General features: G+C 42.7%; 1 protein-coding gene across 3 annotated transcripts; it reads right to left on the bottom strand.

The window, feature by feature from the left end:
• Nucleotides 1-409: 409 nt before the first annotated feature.
• PACC1 (proton activated chloride channel 1) lies at nt 410-18,864 on the bottom strand. 3 transcript variants are annotated; one of them, XM_014252838.2, is made up of 8 exons: nt 18,746-18,864; nt 15,090-15,249; nt 13,268-13,477; nt 11,060-11,214; nt 10,084-10,226; nt 4,781-4,925; nt 1,793-1,897; nt 410-1,108 (listed from the first exon to the last, which is right to left on the bottom strand). In XM_014252838.2, the coding sequence occupies exons 2-8, from the start codon at nt 15,127-15,129 to the stop codon at nt 947-949; spliced, it is 960 nt and encodes a 319-aa protein (XP_014108313.1). In that variant the 5' UTR covers nt 15,130-15,249; nt 18,746-18,864; the 3' UTR covers nt 410-946. The 3 variants fall into 3 exon arrangements, with proteins under 3 accessions (XP_014108313.1, XP_005523405.1, XP_087908455.1); XM_005523348.3 differs by having other exon boundaries at nt 15,090-15,186; nt 18,746-18,852; XM_088052329.1 differs by lacking the exon at nt 18,746-18,864 and adding an exon at nt 16,485-16,499 and having other exon boundaries at nt 15,090-15,186.
• Nucleotides 18,865-19,589: the final 725 nt, after the last annotated feature.

Genomic DNA, 19,589 nt, shown 5'->3' with positions numbered 1-19,589 from the left:
AGAGCAAACACACAGTGGTGCCCTGTTCCCTGTAGACTCCACACAGCCAAGTCAGGCATCTCAACTAACAAGGGACTTATAAGGAAGAAAAAGACACCAGCACCCCAGCAGAGTTGGTGAGCAGGCATTCCCTGTAGAACAGAGGGAAACAGAGTTCCGTGCCCTGCTGATGAAAGACTATTTTTCACTTCCTTAGGAAAGACTGCCAGAAAGAGGCATAAACAACAGCCTGAGACAGACTCTGCTATCAACCACCAGCTCAGCCCCCCAGGTTGCCCTGTTGCTTGAGTTTGCTTTGGGCTGGACTGAGCAGTGGTTTTCACCTCATCCTCATGCCATGACACTCTTTCCTCCTGTAAAGCTCTTCCAAACCTGAGAGCAGGTAGTTTCAAAGAAGGCAGACAACAGATTATTTGAAGTATACTTTAATATTAAAGTCATTGTGTTTTGATTTAAAGATGACATGTAATAGAATTCCAGTGTATTTTGTTTTAAAACATACTTTGGAGAAGAAAGGCCAGGATGTTTCCAGAGTACTTTACCTTCCACTAAGCACCATCAAGGCAGTGACTGTGCTATGGGAGCAGCTCACAGCTGATGCAGAAACTAAAGGGTCTGTTGGAGAAACATTCAAACACTGTCCACTTTTTCACAATTTACAACAGTGATGACTTTCTGAACATTAGTGAGTTCCCTCCTTTCCCGCTGATTCCTCCATATATTGAGGTAAACTTGTTAAAGTTGGACTACAAAAGTGTGAGTTTGTTAGACTTGTCCTAGAGTTAGCTCCTTCTGCTGTTCCAAGGCCAGTTCACTAGGTGGTTTCTCTAGCCAGCATCTCTCTGGAAGAAAACGTACCTGGTTTTCAGCTTTAATTGCTGATTGCAGTTTATTCCAGTTATTTTCTATCCCTCCTGCTATGAACAGTTAAAAGGCAATCTTAGTCTCAGCTTATGTGGTTCGTTACTTGACGAGTCCTCTTCAGATGCCTTCTCCGGATTTTGATCATCCACTTAACACTTAACTTAGCAAAGTCTGCTGCCTTAAACAGGGCCAGAAAGATACCACAAAGAAGAGCAATCATGTTCCAGGGATTTGCTGTGATAATCTGAAAGAGATGACAAATATGAGTCCCCTCATCTGATTCCACATAGGTAGAGAGGAGTGAGAGATAGTGAGAATAGGACTGGGCTCTAAAGACTGAGGAGGTGCCTGGGTTCTGCTGGGAGTGCAGGAATGCAAAGGACCAACTCCTGTCCCACACAGTCTGCATTGATACTCATTTGGTTTTGGGCAAAGAAACACCAACACTGTAGATTTTGCTGCTGCTGGACCTTAGTTGTCGGGTAGCTATAATACCACATTTTATTCTAATAATGGATAAAAAATACACCAGGCTATTTTTATTATTCTTATTTCAGCCTAGGTTTCTTGTCAATTAATAAAAAAAGTCATTAGATCAGATTACCCAAGCAGACTTATTTAAACAAAAAGTTTAGCCCTGACCTGAAGCTACCCTTTGCTAGAACACAGGAGGACAGGTGCTTTTCTTAGTTACGTGTACCTCTAGCTGCAAGCAGCCCAAGGAAAAGCATCAGATGGTCCTGACCTCCACACAGAATGCATTACTGGCCATAAGGAAGAGAGAGCCTACGGTGAAATTTCACAAATATTCTCACTTTTCTCTGCATTTCTTCTTGAAGCGAGGTAACAAAGGTAAGTGCACGCACGCACAAACCACAAGCATGCGGAGTCAGACAGTGATTCAAGAAGGGACTAGTGGGTTACTCACGTCCTGAACTGTCTGTATGAAAGGATCTTTCCATTCAAACACCACAAAGAACAGCTGGTCACTCCTTGGTTTAGTTCTCTGGTCAATGTAGTTAACCACACTGGTCTGGGGAGAGGGAAAGAAAAGTGCAGGTTACTTTCTTCAGCAGTACAATGAGTTTTCTGTGCAACAGAAAAGGCCTGTAAGAAGATGAAAATACCACACTAAGGACTTCTACCACAGCCTTTCTCTTCTACCTAGAGCATTGGGCTGCCAAAATATGGCAAGGGCAGTTTCCTCCTTCTGTTCATATTATTTTTCTATTTCTAACTCAGTATCACACTACAATACCATTTCTACATTGCTTCTCAAGAGGGGACAATTTCCAAAATCCATTTACTTGCAGTAATACAACATTTGGAAAGTTCTCATGAATGCCCGTTAAATTAGTTTTATTTTCCAAAGAACCACATAATGATAGCAGGAGGATTCCTTCTATTTGAAAATGTGTTGTAGAATAAACTAGAACATTACAGCAAGTGCAGAATGAACATGGAAGGAAAGAAGCCCAGGTGTTAACAACCAAACCCATACTTCCAATACTGCCCATTAACTAGGTCACCACTTGAAACTAATGCTGCCCAGCAGAGAGCTGTAACACAATTCCAACAGGGAACTGGGTTAGGATACTAGACTGTGTAACAGCCACATGAAACCAGAGTCTCAAGAACCACAACCAGGAAACTACTGAGACATCAGGCCCTGGGGAAAATACTTGTATTGTACCACCTGCCCCCAACCTAGGGGGGGAACTACACAGGGTTTTTACACAGGCAGTAACCAACACAGTTTGAACTGACTCCTGCTCCTTGGAGACAACACAAACTGCCCAAGAGCCACACAGTGACCTCAGGAAAGCACAGTGGTGGAAGGACTTCTCCAAACCTCAAAAGAGTGTTTACATCTTGGTGTGCACAGAGGAGAGTACTGCTGTTTGTCCTGTTTAATTCTGCACTGGAAGCAGTCTAGCAGCACTGTGACTTTGTTTCAGGCTTGTGACATAGAGATGAGACAGATGATGGAAGAACATGCTTTTTCCACATTTTGTGAGCCCAGTTTTCCAGGCAGAGGATAGCTGAGCTGGAAGTCTCTAAGCAGACCACTCTCTTCATCTCCTTACAAGTCTTCCCATTGTATGGGGAAGATCTGCCACAAGAGCCTCTGATCTACCATGGTGCAGTTTCTTTCCAGATACCTCAGGGTTTCTCTCAGTCTTCTCCACGGTCCCAGCCCTGAACAGATTTTAGGCTGCAGACAAGCAAAAGCAGGAGCTAGAACCACTCAGCATGTGGAGCTTCCCCACCTCCTGGTTTCTGGTCAAACACCTTTGCTGCAGACTTGCCCCACACTTCTACAGCTCATTTCCTTATTGCAGGGTACCAGTGCCCCAACCACACTCATCCAAGAAAACTGCACACCAGGAAACAAACCGTACACAGGGCTAAATGAAGGCAATGGGAAAGGCAGAAAATACAAATGAATGACTGCTGGGCTAGTTAGCAAAGTGACTGACTGCTCTGTTTGACCTATTATTTGTATCCATCTTTCTGGTATGCCAGCTCTCAGGTTTGGATTTGAAAGGCTAATGGACTTCCTGGTGCAATTTGAGCAGATGTTGTACTGTCAAACAAAGCAAGTGCAATTTATGTCCAAGCTGTTTCAATTTCTGCTGTATTATTAATAGGGATCTGATGCCTGTTTTTTAGGTTTTATTAAAAACAAATAAACAAACCCACAAAACAATCAGAAAATCCAAACCAGCAACAGTGTTCACTTACTCAGATGATAACTGCTGAACTAAATAGATGTTTATAGTCACAAAAAACTTTTTCTCTGAATTAGAGCCAGCCTTTTGTTTCCATTTTGAGACCTGTTAGACTGGGGCACACAAAAGAGTACTTTCAAAAATCCTGTATTGGTAAAGTATTTGCCAAATGGCAAATAATACAGAGCTGTAGGTGATGAAGGACAGACAGCTGCTGCCAGTGCTTACATGGCAGCAGCAGACTGATGCATTCTTTCCTCTCTTCCAAACCAAGGCATTACTTTGGGACTTGCATGAGTCTGAGATTTGCCTCATGTCCTCCTCTAGTGGAGTAGGAGTGTACCCCCTTCACAGTCACAGATCTGCTCTTGCCTTAGGACTGTTCCACATAACACCTAACTGTGAGAACTAAAGATAGAACTGAAGATTCTGCTTCATTTTTCTCCCCCCAGAAGACTCTTTCCAAGAGTACCAAATGACAGCTCTTAAAATTCTCATTTCTCACCACTGATGAGATACTTCCTTTCCAACCACACTGGAAGCAAAAACTCAAAACAGAATTATTCCCCTATGCATTAATGGGAACAGAATAGGAATGAAAGTCAAGCTCATTTCCTCTTTAGATAAGTTTGCATCTTCCACCTGCATATTTTCTAGTCGTAAATAATGCAAAAAGTGAAGGTACTCTGTGTTTCTAAGGACACTCAGCAGTTAAAAATTCCAAACCCAAACAAAAAGAGTTGAGAATGCTACAAAGGATACAAGGCTTATGTTTACCTCCTCATCCTAGTGTCAGTGGCAACCTAAACAATACCTCTTTCCAACAGAAGCTGTTATTTAGACAATTCCTTTGTCAATTGTTCTCCACCTTGAACTGTAGGTAGCTATGTTAATATTTCTGTATCAGTCCCTTGGGACCCTTACCTCAGACTACAAGTGTCATAACCCATTTGAGGCCTGGATTTCTGGCCTCCCTGCTAGGAGATGTTTTCCTGAGCTGTGTCATGAGGCCATACCAAGAGCTGAGCACATCAAGATGTTTACACTTTTACAAAATTCCTCCTTGCTGAGAAACAGTGTGAGCAACTATAGCCAAAACTGCTCAGTGCAAAGGGCATCATGGATGCAATGAAACAAAAAACAAACTCCCAAAGCCTTATGAGTACTTATTTTCTTTTTTTTACCTCTTGTTTGAATTCAACAGTCTCACTACCATCTTCTTCTTTTGTCTTGACCAAGGACATCTTGACCCAAGTTCGGAAGCCTGCAGAAAACTTCCAGCTGGAGTATGAACTTTCACAGTCCTTCATGAATTTTGCTTTTTCTGGACTAAAGGAAAAAGAGCATTATTTTATTGACCAAACCGAGCACTGTAGGCAGGAGAAGGTCAGACCTACAGGCACTTCAAACTATATTCACAATTCCTTTCATTCTCCAGCGGCTAAATTCAGCGCATCTAAAACACTGAGTGTAGTGATGTTTTAATTAATTTCATTAATGTGCTAATTTCATTAGCACTTCACTGGTGCATCCTTAACTGCAGGGGACTTACCTGGTGCCTATGGCACTGGAGTTCTGCCTGCCTGTAGGGATTGTTCTGCCTCACAGGGAGTTTAGCTCTGCTCATCTGTCACCTCTGGGACAGACAGGAGCAGAGCCAGCACCTCAGGAAACAACTCATCACCAAGTTAAGAAGCAAGAGACAGCAGGAAGAGCCTGGAGGAAAGACAGGGTGCTTCACCTCATTTCTGGTTGCCAAATAAACCACTTGCAATGCAGACATGCTTAAAATGCTTCAAAATTTCTATTCAGGATATTCCTATTATTTTGGAAACACCATAGCTTTGGTGTAAGGCTCCCACCTGCAGTAACATGGCTGTTTTCCCAATATGCAATCACAGAAATCTGCAGCCCACAGAACAGCAGGATTGCTTCCTGTGTTTCAGTTGGGGTTTTGTTTTTTAATACTGTGACTGTAAACCTTTAAGGCTTCCAGCACCCCTCATGCTGCAAGTAGTAAAGAGGTAGCTTTAAGGCATATCTGGTCTCCATCTCTTCTCTACCAGCTGCACAGGACATAGTGAATTGACCATGCTATTTACTTGGAGCTCCTCAGTACTGTGATTTTAGCCATTTTCATGTCATACCTGTGAAATAAGCCCTGCAGCCACTTTTCCAATAAGATTTCATTTGAGAAGAAGGGGTAAACCACTGTGAGAAGTCATGAATAATTAAAGGCTATTTTTACTAAGATAGATTTCAGGTTGCAGAGATATGCCAGGGTATGTTGGTTCTTAAAAGAAGGGGGAGGGTTTTGATCCATCTACCTAGGAGAAGGGAAAAATCCATCTACCTAGGAGAAGGGAAAGAGTGTTCTTTGCTTTTAAGGCAGAAGGTGTGCGTGACTGGGTCTTTTAGGAGATGAAGGTGTTTTGGCTTTTCAGGAGAAAATGCAAAGAAGTAAAGAAGTAAAGCAGAGGTGAAGAAGCAAGCTCTTGTCCCAGAACAGGCCAATCAGGAAGATTGTCCAGCACTGACTGGACTTGCAGTTTTCCTGTCTTTTTTGCTTAGTTTTCAAACTCAGGGTTTCTTTTCTTTCTACAAACCAAGGTGTCTTGCCTACAAGGACCAAAAGGACTGCACTGATATAAATATCACATTGATGGCCACTCTGTACCACACCACCTGCTCAGGCTTAATAGATGAATACACACATACACATATGGGAAAGCAAAACCCAGCAAAGCCATTCTCTCAAGTCAGGGCTTCAGGCAATGGACTGAAACACAGAATTCCACTGTGCACATGCACAGAAAAGAGAAGGGTTTCTGGAAAGAAAAACTAACACGCTTTGCTACCTATCAAGACAGATGCTGTTCCCAGGATGTTCTAGGAAGTTAGGAATATCTTTATTTTGACATGAGGGGCTTGTTTTGTGACCCCAACAGGATGACACTTCTCTACCTCCCACAGGAAAGACGTGGGCAGAGCCTAAGGACAAAGCCCACAGCCTGCCTGCTCCTCACAGGAACACCTAATCCAACAACTGCTTCCTCCCTCGGGATGTGGGCAGAGCAGCAGCTGAGGGGACAGCACAGGGGAGCACCAGAGTGCTTTGACACTCAAGAGGAACATACATAATTAGCACTCTGCCAGCCAGTCATATGCCTAATGTCTGGCTAAATACAGCATCCCAGAAAAGCTTTCCAAGCCAACATGGAAAAATGAGGCAGGAAGTTATGACACAGAGCTGAATGTTACAGCCACAACTTCCATGGTAGGCAGACAGCAGCAGTGTGCTTTGCCTTCAACAGTAATTGTAGGCTTGAAAAAGAAGGATTAATAATATCTTTGGAGAAGTGATCTGAGAGGCATCTCCATAATCCAGACCACTGCAGCAGAGTGAGTGGGGAAAAAAAGGGAGTGGAAAGGAGGAGCACAGCAGAGGGGCACAAGCTTTGCACAAATTATAGAATAGGGCAAATAACACAGCTTTAAAACCACACACCACCAAGTGAACACAAGACAGGAAAAGGATTTTAAGCTGAAAAACAGTTCTCCAGGCAGTTTCTTTTAATTCCCTCTTTACACCAAAGACAGACAACCCACACAGGCTACACCTCTTTTTTGTTGCTGTTTGGGGTTTTTTTCTTCTTTTTTTCTTTCTCTTTTCTTTGATGTGTGGGAGTCACTATTTCTAGACTGGGCTGTAGTGCTGCAGTGTCTATGGATCACCCCATGAGAGCCAGAGAAGTTTAGAACATCTCACCAGCAGATTCCAATGCAACAGCAAGAGCCAAACCCACTGATGGTTCAAACCCAATCTGTGTTTATTGCTTTTGTGTTTCCCCAGAGCAGGAAACTGTTAAGCAGCCAAGTCATCTAATAAAGGTTGATGTGGTACCAAAAGTCTCAATCCTTCTATGTTGTATTTCTCTGCATGCAGCAATCCAGATCAGAGATATGAATGTGGAGCTTTGTTTAGACACTTAAATAATCTCTGATCTGTTCACAATGGTATTCATCATTTCACAAGGCCATAAGTTATTTGACATGCTGCACTAACAATAGTTTTGTCAGGAGTATATTCAGAGGATTTTCTTCTGAACCCTATGCATTATCCTAACCACAGTTCAGGAGAGGAACTTGTATTTTTAGCAACACATTTTGGGTAATTTGCAAGGGTTTCATTATTTCACTCCCTCCAATTAATATGGTACAGACAGCACCTGTCACTACCTTAAAAAAAAAGAAAATTAAAAAGAAGCCAGCAGCATCTCCCTCTAGCTCAGAGGCAAACAACAGCACACAGTGCAGCAGTGTTCTGTGGAGACCAGAACAAAATCAGTGAGCAGTGCCAGTTTCATGGAGTCTGATCCAATTTTAACAGAAGAGCTGCAGAGAATAAAGCCCTTGACAGAAACAACTGGACCTTGCTTGAGTCCTCAGCACTTACTATACCACAAAAAATCTCTTAAAGATACAAGTCCTTAGATGCCATTTTTTTATTGCTTGTGGCACCTGTGATAACACAGGGCATGAGCTTCTGGGCACAGGGTTATTCTGGGCTCTCATAACCAGTGAGACACTTTGTCAGGAAAAGTAGTTAACAGAGGCCAGTAATGGAATTTTTCAGAGGCTGTATGGAAGGACACACAACAGTTTCTACAGATGTCTTAATCCAGACTTCCCATCGGCTAAATTTAGCATTTGCTGATGAACAAGAAATAATTTCTATTTTCTCTTCTGCTGGAAGCTGGACAGAATGAGTGCTCTCCATATACACAGTGCAGTTTCACATGCACTTTTCATAGTCAGGAGAAGCATAAACTCCCAACCTTCCCTGAGCTCAGCCAGTTCATGCCAGGACAGCAAACACAGTACTGAGCAAGACAAGCCACACCATTTGTATCAAGTTTTGGACGATGCTGCAAAAAAGACACCACTGGCCTCCTGCCCACAGCTGGTTCTTTTCCTGTATTCCATCTAGACATGCAGACCATTTACCAGTAAGGCCTTCATCCCCTTGCCAATGTTACCATTCACCTGGGTTAGTTCAAAACCAGTTTTAACTCCCATTCCTACTACCTGCCTCAAGCGAGCGCAAAGGATGCATCCCCAAACAAACATCCCCATTTCCCATGTGGCTTCCAAGGCCTGAGGATGTACAGACTGAGCTGTTCATCCTGCCCCGAGCCAGGTGCAACACCAGGGGTGGTCTCAGGCAGTATTTGTGTCTGGCAGTCTAGAAAGAGCTGAGCACCTTGCTGCAATTGGTCCCACTGTAAGCATTTCTAACCAGAGCACAAGCCATAAAACCAGACAAAAACAACATAAGGAACAAGCAGCACCTTCTACACCACCACTCTTAACTGGTATTCTCTCACCCTAAAATATCAATGCCCAAAATATGGAGAACATTAGCATTTTATGAGGTTTTTCAGTACAGTTGCAGAAAATAGTTGAAGACTTAAGATGTCTTCACTGAAGCAGAAATGCTTTGTAAAAGGCAAATGCAGCTAACTGGTCTTTGGCCACCCAGAGGTATCATGTCTGAACACTTACAGTATTTGATCCACTTGAAAAGCATCAGTATGACCGTGTCCAAGCCTCTGAGAAGGCCCTGCTACAACAAAATCTGTTCTCTTCCTTCCCTCACCTAATTTTGTTCTGCATAGGTCCTCTATTCCCTGTCCCTTTTTCAATGAGCATTTATTATCAAATTAAGGCTTTCTATCAGGTGTCACTATGACTGATACTTCTTGACTAACTTTTAATCTGGACCTCAGAGAGAAGAACATTATTGAATTTAAATTAAACTTTTAAGTATGAAATTTATTCTCAAAAAGTAGAAAAAAGAGCAGGTCTTTCAAGAAAGTTCAAGACAGGATTAATTCCATTCTTGCTAAAATTAGAAGTTTGATTAGATACTCCAATGATACCAATGTCAAACCAACACAAAGCAATTACGAAAATCCCATATATGAATTTACATCATTCTGTTGAATATTAAATTAACCCAGTAAGGCAAATAAACAGAGTTAATCTTTCAATGAAATCATAGCATAGCAATCTAGGGATCTGACCTTCATAGTAATTGCTTTAAAAAAATCCCAAATCATACAGAAATATTCGTATTCTTGGTGCACTTCCCTGACACCGTACCCAGAACAGCACACTTCCGGATCACCCACAGCAGCAGACAGCAGGAAGCCAGCACAAACTCCAAGGTTTTAGAAAATGCAGCTGCAAATAGTTTAAGCACAGCTGAAGAGCAGGTTTTTGTCACTGAAAAAGCCCTCAATACATTTTTTAAAGGTCATATTAATAAACAAAGACATGAAAGAGCATCAACATAGTCCAAATATTTTAAAAAATCATAAAAGCCTGCAAGCCTGCCTGATATTTACTAGAAAAGCCCGGCTTTCACAAGTATTGTGACAGCAAGTTCAATGCAGCCACAGGCTCATTCCCCCCCTTTACATACCTGCTGACAAACTCTTGGAAAGATGAAAACAGCAGGTAATCAATGGCACTAAAATCTTGGTCTGTTTCATTTAAATGGAACTGCAAAAACACCAGTTCCCTTTTCTTCACATCACGAGGGCCTTGAACAACCAAAGCATACTTCTGTAAGCAAACAGATATGGTGAGAGGAGCAAAGGAATCCTCATTTCCTGTTCATTAATTTGCCATCTGGCACTAATACTCTATGGAAATCTAATACACACAGAGAGTTTACTGGCTGCTACTAAGTACACATCTATTAAAATACCTAACAAGAACGCCACTTGAGTCCCTTCTTTTAGTTTAAAAAGATTCAGTGTTTAAATATTAATATTGGAGTATTAAATGTGGTCATTTGTGAGTTTTGGACATTTGTTTATACAGAAGCAAGCTTCCCTGCACTTCTAAGGGCAATTTAAGACAGACTATCACTCAATGTACTCAATCACTCGTCTTGCTGGCTAAAAGCATTTCAGTGTAATGAAACACGTGGTGCCCATTTAAGATTCTTCCAAGTGTGACAGACATGATATGCAATTGCAGGAATTCATGTATGAATTCCCAGCAAACATAAAAAAAAGAGATTAGCTGTCCTCCTTTAATGGATACTGATACTGCTTTCAATCAAAGCTAGGTTTACAATATCAAGGAAAATGCTTCCCAGTTCATGTAGGAGAAGAATGAAGTGAGAGTTTCACTGTGAAAAATTACTTATTTTATCCCATTAAGGGTTTTGTGCTGCACACACCCACAGGACAGCTGATCTTCCATAACACATATATACACTGACTGGGGTCTTTTACATATCTGAAAACAAAATGACAGATGGCTTATGAGAAATCCAAACCAGAAGCAAGGATTTTTTTACAGCACGTAGTACATATTTTTACTTTCCAACAAGATTATGAGGAGAAAACCCACACTGAATAAGCTTTGTTCTATTATATTGTTATTACCATAGTTTGATTAGTAAAAGGATCTGTGTAGTTGATCCTCTGAGTGGTGCATTCAATGTCTCCTGGCTGACCTGGATTTATCAGAGGTGGAATGTGATCGTAGTAATGATGTTTGCAGCTGAGCAGCCGAGCCCTGCCTGGGTAAAAGGCAATACCTGTTTGGGGAGAAAAAACATTGGAGAGCACTGATTTCCTTCCTGCGGACATAGATTTTCATTCTGGAATTTATTCCCGTGGGATACTGAGCTATCCTTAAGATGCCACAAAACAATCAAAATAAACCATGTGCTTCCACATTTTTCTGGAGCAGGACAAAAGCACCAACTGCATCAGGACAGAATCCCCACAATGCACTGGAAAAAATCAGGGTTCATATTCTGTTACAATAATTCAAGGTTCATAGAAGTTACCAAGCTTCCCTAGTCTTCCCACGAGCCAGCAGCTAATCCATCAGACTGTTTCAATCCCAGATAAATCTGTAAAACATGTTAGGGGCCATCAAATGGCACATATAGTGCTTTAGTTTTCAGATACCAGCATTTAATATGTCAAGTGTTAATTGGAAATAATGTACATACCATACTATACATACAGGACAGATCAAAGATCACTGGCTGAGCTAATAGAAGTAAAAAGATGCTCTTCAGAAGACAGCATCTTCTGTTAACTGAATGTGACATCATGATAAAAATCAAAGCCATCAAACATTCACTAACTGCTGCCATCCCTTATTATTTACATCACTGGGTAGGGCAGGCAACTACTCCACCTGGATGGAAACCCACATATGCTATAAACCTCCTGTTTCAGTCCAACAGTGCATTCAAACAACCTCGACCACCTCAGCTTTGGAAGGCTAGCAAAATTCAAGAGCCAAACTGCAAAATCCTTTTATACCACCTATGCCATGTTTATTATTGTTAACAAGCTTGCTAGAATATAATCCAGTTAAACTTAAAAAAAAGAAAAAAAATGAGTGATTGATTAGATATAATTCACTCACAGCTGAGATGACCTGCCCACCAAAATGTGAGATGTCAAAGCACTCAGCATATATCAAATGCTTTATTTCTTTCTTCAGAGCTCCATGATTGCAACTTGCCGTCTCATCATTTTAACAGAGCAATAAAATAAAGAACTACATTGATTTAGGTTCTCTGATCTCAGGGATCTCCAACAATACTTTTGGATTTACATGTATGCTGCTCTGCTTATTTAAAATCTGCTTATTTTCTTCCTGTTGCTATATGAAGAGCTCATAAGGGGAAAAAAAAAAGGGAGGGGAAAGCTTGAGTTTGTTTGCTCTTACAGTCAGATTCATATGGTCCAAACATTAGGCACTACTTCCAGAGCTGGGCCTAACTGGCCATAGAGAAAAAACAACTACAGTAATATGGCAACAACTCAAAACACCTTTCAGCCACAACTATGGAAGTGGGTATTTGGAAAACGTGTTAACACTTCAAATAGAAGTGTTATTGTTTAACTGGAAACTCACTGATGATTGACTGAGCTGCATTTGCTACCATGGCTCTACTTACAAATGGCTGCTGGACAATTAAAAAGAATAATAACAACAGAACTCACTACTAAAAAATGCTCCCGTGGAGCAATTCCTCCTGCAAACTGCAACAGTTTCTGCTGCTATGCTGCATTTTTATGCCAACATTGTCCCCTGCAGTCACATCACATTTTCATTGCCTACTGACGTAATACCATGTTGCAAACAAGGCAGGGTGGAAGTAGAAAGTGGCATTGTGGTTATTTTGTGGTTGGTTTGAGAAATTCCCCTTCTTTACTGTGAATGGCATCTCATTGCCCAGTGCAGCACTGAGCTCCCAATACACATTCAATGTGTTACTTTGTTTGAATGATACAGTTTAGGGAATATTTCCAAAAGGAATTATCTTTCTCCTGTAAAAGAAACTCATTCTAGAGTCAGAAAACAGTTCTTATCTATGAAGTGTTGCATAATTCTCCACAGTTCCTGGCATTCATGTTATTGGCATGAAAGCTCCCAAAAATCTCCTGTACAATGTTAATATTTCTGTGCAAAGTCAACACAACTTTAGATTAAAAAGTGAGGAAATGAAAGACCTGGGTCAAAGTACTATATGCACACTGGGCTCCAGAGACACCAAAAATTTAAAACAATCCAAGAAAAACATGAACAAGAACTTAACTAATTTTGCTTGTTACTGCTCTTACCAGGTGCATCATAAAAGGACACTTCCTTGTAAGTGACAGACATCACTGGGTGCTTGAGCTTCTCCCTGAAGTCACTGATGGTTTGGTAGACAAGGAACACAGCTACAGCCATGAGCAGCAGATAAATAAACAGGAGAATTACTGAAAAAACATTCTTCAGGCAGGTCTTGCTGAAACGCAACGAAGGGGTAGTGGTACCCAGTTCACCATCTGGAAACAAACAGAATATGGATTGGCACTTTAAAATGCAGATATTTTTGCTGAATTTTTATTTAAAGATCAATCATGTGAGAGGAAAATAAGCCTCAAACTCAGCTTGACTTAAGAAACTGCCCCCACAAGAAACCACAGTTAATTCTGGTTTTGATGATCAGCCAGGCAGATGCTTCCTCCTCAAGAGATGTAATCAACCTAAGACTGTGCCTCCTTTTCACATGCCAGAATTTGGCACTCTGCTTAAGGCCACTACAGTAAGGAAACAAAGTTTATTTTCAAGGACAGCTGAGAAACAAAATTTAAAGTTCACAAGAAAGTCTGTTGATGGTCAATCTTGGGTTCTGGAAAAAAAGCCAACTCCTTTCCCCCCACTTCCAGTCTGAAGCGATTCTTATGCACACTCAGCATAAATCACTCAGTGGAGTGATTTAATATTCTAATGCTCATGCCTAGCTCTATGCATTGCATATCCACCATGGTAGAAGTCACTAGATATTTGTTACCCTCTAGTTCATAATTCCTTGTGCATGTTAAAAATTTTAATAGAAGGATTCTTCCTTCTTCTAAGCTAGAAAGAGACTGATCCAATTCTCCCAGAATCAAACCTTGTTCTCCTTAGATCTTCACAGTAGTCTCACTCACTCACAGACACTGCTTTACCCATACTCCCTGCATTTGCCATTTCTTCTGGCAATACTTCTAAGGAAAAGCTTCTTGTACTCTCGAGTCACACATCATGTTTTGTCATGAGCGATATACAGCTGAACACACAAAATTTTATGTTAACACTCAATGCAAGAAAGGAGATATGCAGCCATGCTGCTTCCTGCTGACTGTTCTGTGTGGTGTCATTTAATGAACATTTCATTTAAAGGCCCTCTCAGGCCATGCCACAGGCTGCTCTCCAACGCTACAGCTTGTTGTTTGTGCCTTCCCACAATGAACATGAGCCTTTTAGTGAACCCTGTTGCACACATAACCACTTAGAAATGTCCATGGGCAAGTCACATGCCAGGAGATGGCAACCAAGGCAATTAGGACAATAATATGCATAAAATTGCACTGCTGAAACAAATATGTCTTGAACAGCTGCAAGGCATTTAGGCCATGCTCCTTTCAGGCTGGCTAACCCCAGTGCCCACACCTGACCTGCAATAAGCCCATTTAGCACTGCTCCAAAAGCAGCCTGGACAGTCTAAGAATCTATTTAAAAGCACCTATTCAATATTGCATCTTCCTCACGTAAATCTGTCACAGACTCTGCCTGCAACCCACTACCACTCAGGTGAGACACAACATAAAGGAAGATGACATACTAAGCTACCTCAGAGTCAGAAGTGCTGAACCTATTTTGATTGAACACAGTTCCTGACAAAGAAATATTCTCCTATCAGTCCTTGGAAAAACCTCCTTGGCTTTCCATCAGTACTGAGTTACATAAAATAAGTAAGTGAAATTAGTGAAGTAAGTGAAGTAAGCAGTGAAATTAGTGTTTTGTTTACTTTTAGAAGTGCAATAAAATAACAAAACCAAAACAACCAATACCATGAACAGCAGCAACTAACAGGCCCTAAAAATCAGGAATTTTTGGGTCAATAGTTCTCACCTGGTAAAATAACAGAGCTGGAATCTTCATGAACTTCCATATCTCCTTCTCTCTCCTCTGTTGGATTTTCAGATACTCGCTCCACATCTTCACTCAGCTGTGTAGTTAAAACAGTGGTTCAATTTCCAAACATGCTCTCAACTTGCAATTGTTGGAATTTCTATGGTACAAATAAAAGAGGCTCCAACTAACCAAACACACAAAAACATGCCCCCAGTCCAAGAGCACCCAACATCTGTTCCACTTGTTCATGAGACAAAAGCCACACTTCTGTAGACTTAGAGCCAAAATTTAAGTGTCTTGCCCTTACTTCTACCCTGCTGCTTCAACAATAACATCACCTTTCCATTCAAGTCCAAAGTAATTATTTCCCCAGCAGCTCCAACGCAATTTAATCCTGCAATTAGGACAGTGTTCTCTGACAAGCAGGAACTTCATTCTGTCACTGAAGAATATATTTTTAGGCATAAAAAAACCACAGCACATACCAGCAAACAGAGCATTAGCACTTCTTAATAAAGAGGTACAAAAAGCATGAGATGCATTTTGACGGGTGCTAAGGCAAGGCACTGAAATACAGTCTTAGCCACACAGATGGCTGGGTCATTATGAGACAGCAGTCAAGCATCTCTATATTTCTGGTCCTTATTTGATCTCACTGTGCAGATTATTATTTATTAGTGGTTATGCAACTAATTAGTCTGCCAGTGTTTCTGAAACACCAACAGAGACCAGATGTTTTCTTGTTTTGTTATTCAGAGCTCTAGGCTCAAACTGCCAGGCCACTTCCATCCGAGTCAGAAGCTTGTCACATCAGATACGCATCACGTGACATTGCGAAGCACTACAGCTTTTATACATTATAAAATATAAATTATAAATATAAAGTATCTCTTGTATGCTTTCCAGGTTTTCTTTTGAGGTGGGGACTGACACAGAGATTACACTAGTGCAGACCAAGGCGTGAGCTTGCAGCACATCACATTAGCTTTGTTCCTGTTTCAAGGAAAATGGGGGCACAGTTAATGCTGCAGCAGCACTGAATGCTATTAAACCCTACACTCCTAACTTACACAACAGTAATGTGCATATATCCATATGCACATTATCCATAAGGGAGTGCTTTTATTTCACCCAACTTTAATTCCCAGATCGTCATTAGCACCTGTTAGGAAAGAGTCCACTCATTTTATGTCTTCAAAGTCTGACGTAAAGCCTCCATCATCTCCTGCTGTATTTCTCTATTCATTTCCACCATGCAAAGCAAGATGAAAGCAGTTACCCAGCTGTTTTTAAATGCTTAGTACATAAATAAAGCATGATTTCCCATAGCATGAGGCAAGAAGTGAACAGGTAACTTGTAGGTTAAAAACTCAGCTCATGTGCAAGACTTACCAGAGTCCAACTGAAGATACCTTTTTCAAATATCACCCTAAAATAAGGGAAAATAAAAACTCTGCTCCTTTTTGTAGAAACATGCTGGTTCTGTTTGTTTATCTGACCCAAAATAAGCTACTCTGACACAAGAAAAGTACTCACTGAACCTCTTGTATTAGTTACACTAAAACAGCTAAGAAACCAGTTCCAATTATACTTATCTGAATTGCTTGTACCAGAGCTGATCCAACAAATGTTAAGTTACAAAGTCACTGCAGCTCCTCAGCTGACTTCCGTAGGTACAGGCACTTCACTGACTGAGGTTATTGGGAGGCTAAGTAAATTCTATTCCTGATGGAATAGCAAGGCAAGGAGATCCCAACACAAGTTTTAAAAATTACAAAACAAGCAACATTTCCTATCCTCTCAAGAGGACCTACAGTAATTTTCTTCAACAAGTGGAAGAAAAATTATCTTAGAGGTAATTCCCAATCTAAATGATTGCTGTGATAAACTCAGAAAACACAACCTTTCAGCACTCCTTAGAAACAAACCAAAAAACCCCAAACAATATGCAACTATGTTTTCTTATCTCTGTTCACAATGTTTCTCAAGATTTTCACGCACAAAGGACAGCCAAGCCTGAGCAGAACTACTAACATTGCTTCAGATGCAGTAAGCAGGTTGAAGTGTAAGACCTGCTCCCTAAAACCAACTATATTTTACTGCAGATACTGAACACCTGAAGGGATCACCAAGATCCCAGAGCAGTGCATGGCCCAGCCACTGTGTTCTGAGCAGCACATAGCGCCCTGACTCTACAAGGCAAGGCAGCACAGATCTACAAACCCAACACCTCACACACACCCGGCTACAGTATCCCAGTGACTGGGAAGCCAGCGCAGCATTGCTGCAGCACAGCTGATTCCAGTTCACACCTGTCACTCCTCTTGGATTCAGGGATTCTTCCAACAGCGAACCTGGAGCACACCAACCAGGTTCACCCTCTCAGGCCAGCCCTTCCTATGTGGTATTTTTGATAAAGGGGTGAAGCATGGTGCCAATCAGATTGCAGGGTAGTTAAGGTTGCAGTAGGATGCAGAGACAGGACAGGATGTCAAGGGCAGGAAGAGCATGAAACAGACCTTCACTCAGCATTCCTCTGGGTTCAGCACATGCAGCTGAGGGAGAAACAACAGCAGGAACCTGCCTATGTCCCAGCCATTCTTTTTCAGTCCTGCACACAGAAAGGCACTGGACAAAAAGAAGTTCAGAAAAGGCAAGTCCAGCCATTTGAGCCTCCCTGCCAGGGGCAGAAGCAACAAAGACTGCTGCAGGTGCTGAAGAATGAGTGGACACAAAGGTGCTACACTTAGACACACAGTCTATCTTGACTCCTGCCACAGCCTGGGATAAACCCAAACATATGGAGCAGTGTCAGTGGCTGTTACTAAAGGTGGAAACATAACATGCAACATCCATGCATCCATCTGCACTTCAGTCACTAATGCAGCTTCATTAACTCTCTCAAGTACCTCTCCTAGGTATAAGCACACAAGGAGGCTAAAACCCTCCTAGTGGACAAAACTCCCTTAAATAAAAGGAGAACTTGTTCATATAGGCCTTTTGCTGATCTGCTGATTCATCACCTTCCAATGCCTTCTAGCCTGGCAAGAAAACCAGAAGCTGAAACTAAACAGACAGTACCACACTAAATTAGAATGCATTAAAACTGAGCCACATCTACCCATCACGCGCAGAGGCAGGAAAATAAAAAGGAAAATTCCTTTTGCCTGCAAGATACAAACAAAAGTGCTCTGCTGTAACTCTCTACCGTGGCTGAACCTGGCACAAATTGCTGGTGTGTCTACTAGGAGAGATAGGAACGAGCAAGGAAGTCGGGTTGCTGAGCCTGTACATTGATATGCAAACCAGGCGCTGCCTCGGGCTTTTGGCAGTGTGATAAAGCGTCTTCAGTTTCGGAAGCGGGAGCTCTGGTACCCAAGTCATTTCTCACAGCCGACAAATCATCCCCTTGTTACCAAGCCCCAGCCACAGAGGCCAGCAGTAGCCACCTAACACACCTGGAACAGCCGCTGCCCACTATTTTAACCACGTTCAAAGGTAAAGCACGGAACTGCGCGCACCCGAGCCACCCACCCGGTCGTTTCTGCCGAGCGCAGCTGCCGCCCCAGGTACCCAGCGCCGAGCCGAGCTCACGGCGACAGCGCCGGCTGTCCCCGCTCGCCAGGCGGCGAGCCCTGCCCGGCCCCCCGTACCTCCTGGTAGGATGCGGACACCTCCGGCTTTGGCATAGCATCGGCGGGAGCGGCGCCGCGGGGCCGGGCAGCGCCCGCCGGCACCGCACGGGGCGGGGCAGCCACGGGCCGAGCCGGGCCGGACCGAGCCGAACCCGACCGAACTGAGCCGAGCCGAGCCGGGCCGGGCCGAGCTGCCCCGCCCGGGCAGGGCCACGCAGGCGCCGCCGGGACCCCCGAGCCACCCGCCCCGGCCCTTCCCGTCCCCGGCCGGTGCCCGCCCCTTGCCGGGGCTGCCGGGAGACGTAGTCCGGGCACGGCGCTGCCGTCCGGCTGCTCGAAAGGGGCTTTTGGGAAGGCTTGTTTGAATATCTCTCCCTCCTGAGAGGCACTCATGGAGAGATGAGGCTTTTCTGCTTCGCAACGCAGACTCTGCTAACACAAGCACGAGCCAGACTGGGAAAGCCGGCTCCCCCCAAGCTGCACAAAATATTACCCTTTTCATTTTTATTTTTATTTTTTGTTATCGGAACACCGGAACCCAGGCGCGCTTGACCAGCAGACAGAGCTCCTGCAGGACTCCTGGGCTGACCCACCCACACTGTGCCCGCAGCACTGGGGCACTGCAGGAAAATAAAAACCAAAACCATGTAAGGGCTGATTCACGAGCCACGTGGCCACAAATACCTACACAGCTTATTTTTTGTTGTTGTTGGTTTTTTTTTTCTTCCCCAGCGTGGAAGTAATTGTCAATGTTTCATCATCAAGAAAAAGCACGTGCAACATTTTTTTTGCATTGAGATACAACTTTGTAAGGGAGTGAGTCCCTGCTGAGTAGATCATTTCTCTCTGCCTAAGGCCCACA

This window comes from Pseudopodoces humilis, chromosome 3 (genome assembly GCF_049639895.1).
Source record: "Pseudopodoces humilis isolate 2021_Gansu_Grassland_sample_001 chromosome 3, ASM4963989v1, whole genome shotgun sequence".
NCBI classification, from domain to species: domain Eukaryota; kingdom Metazoa; phylum Chordata; class Aves; order Passeriformes; family Paridae; genus Pseudopodoces; species Pseudopodoces humilis.
The sequence above is the reverse complement of the archived record's forward strand: the minus strand, read 5'-3'. Positions and strand labels throughout refer to the sequence as shown.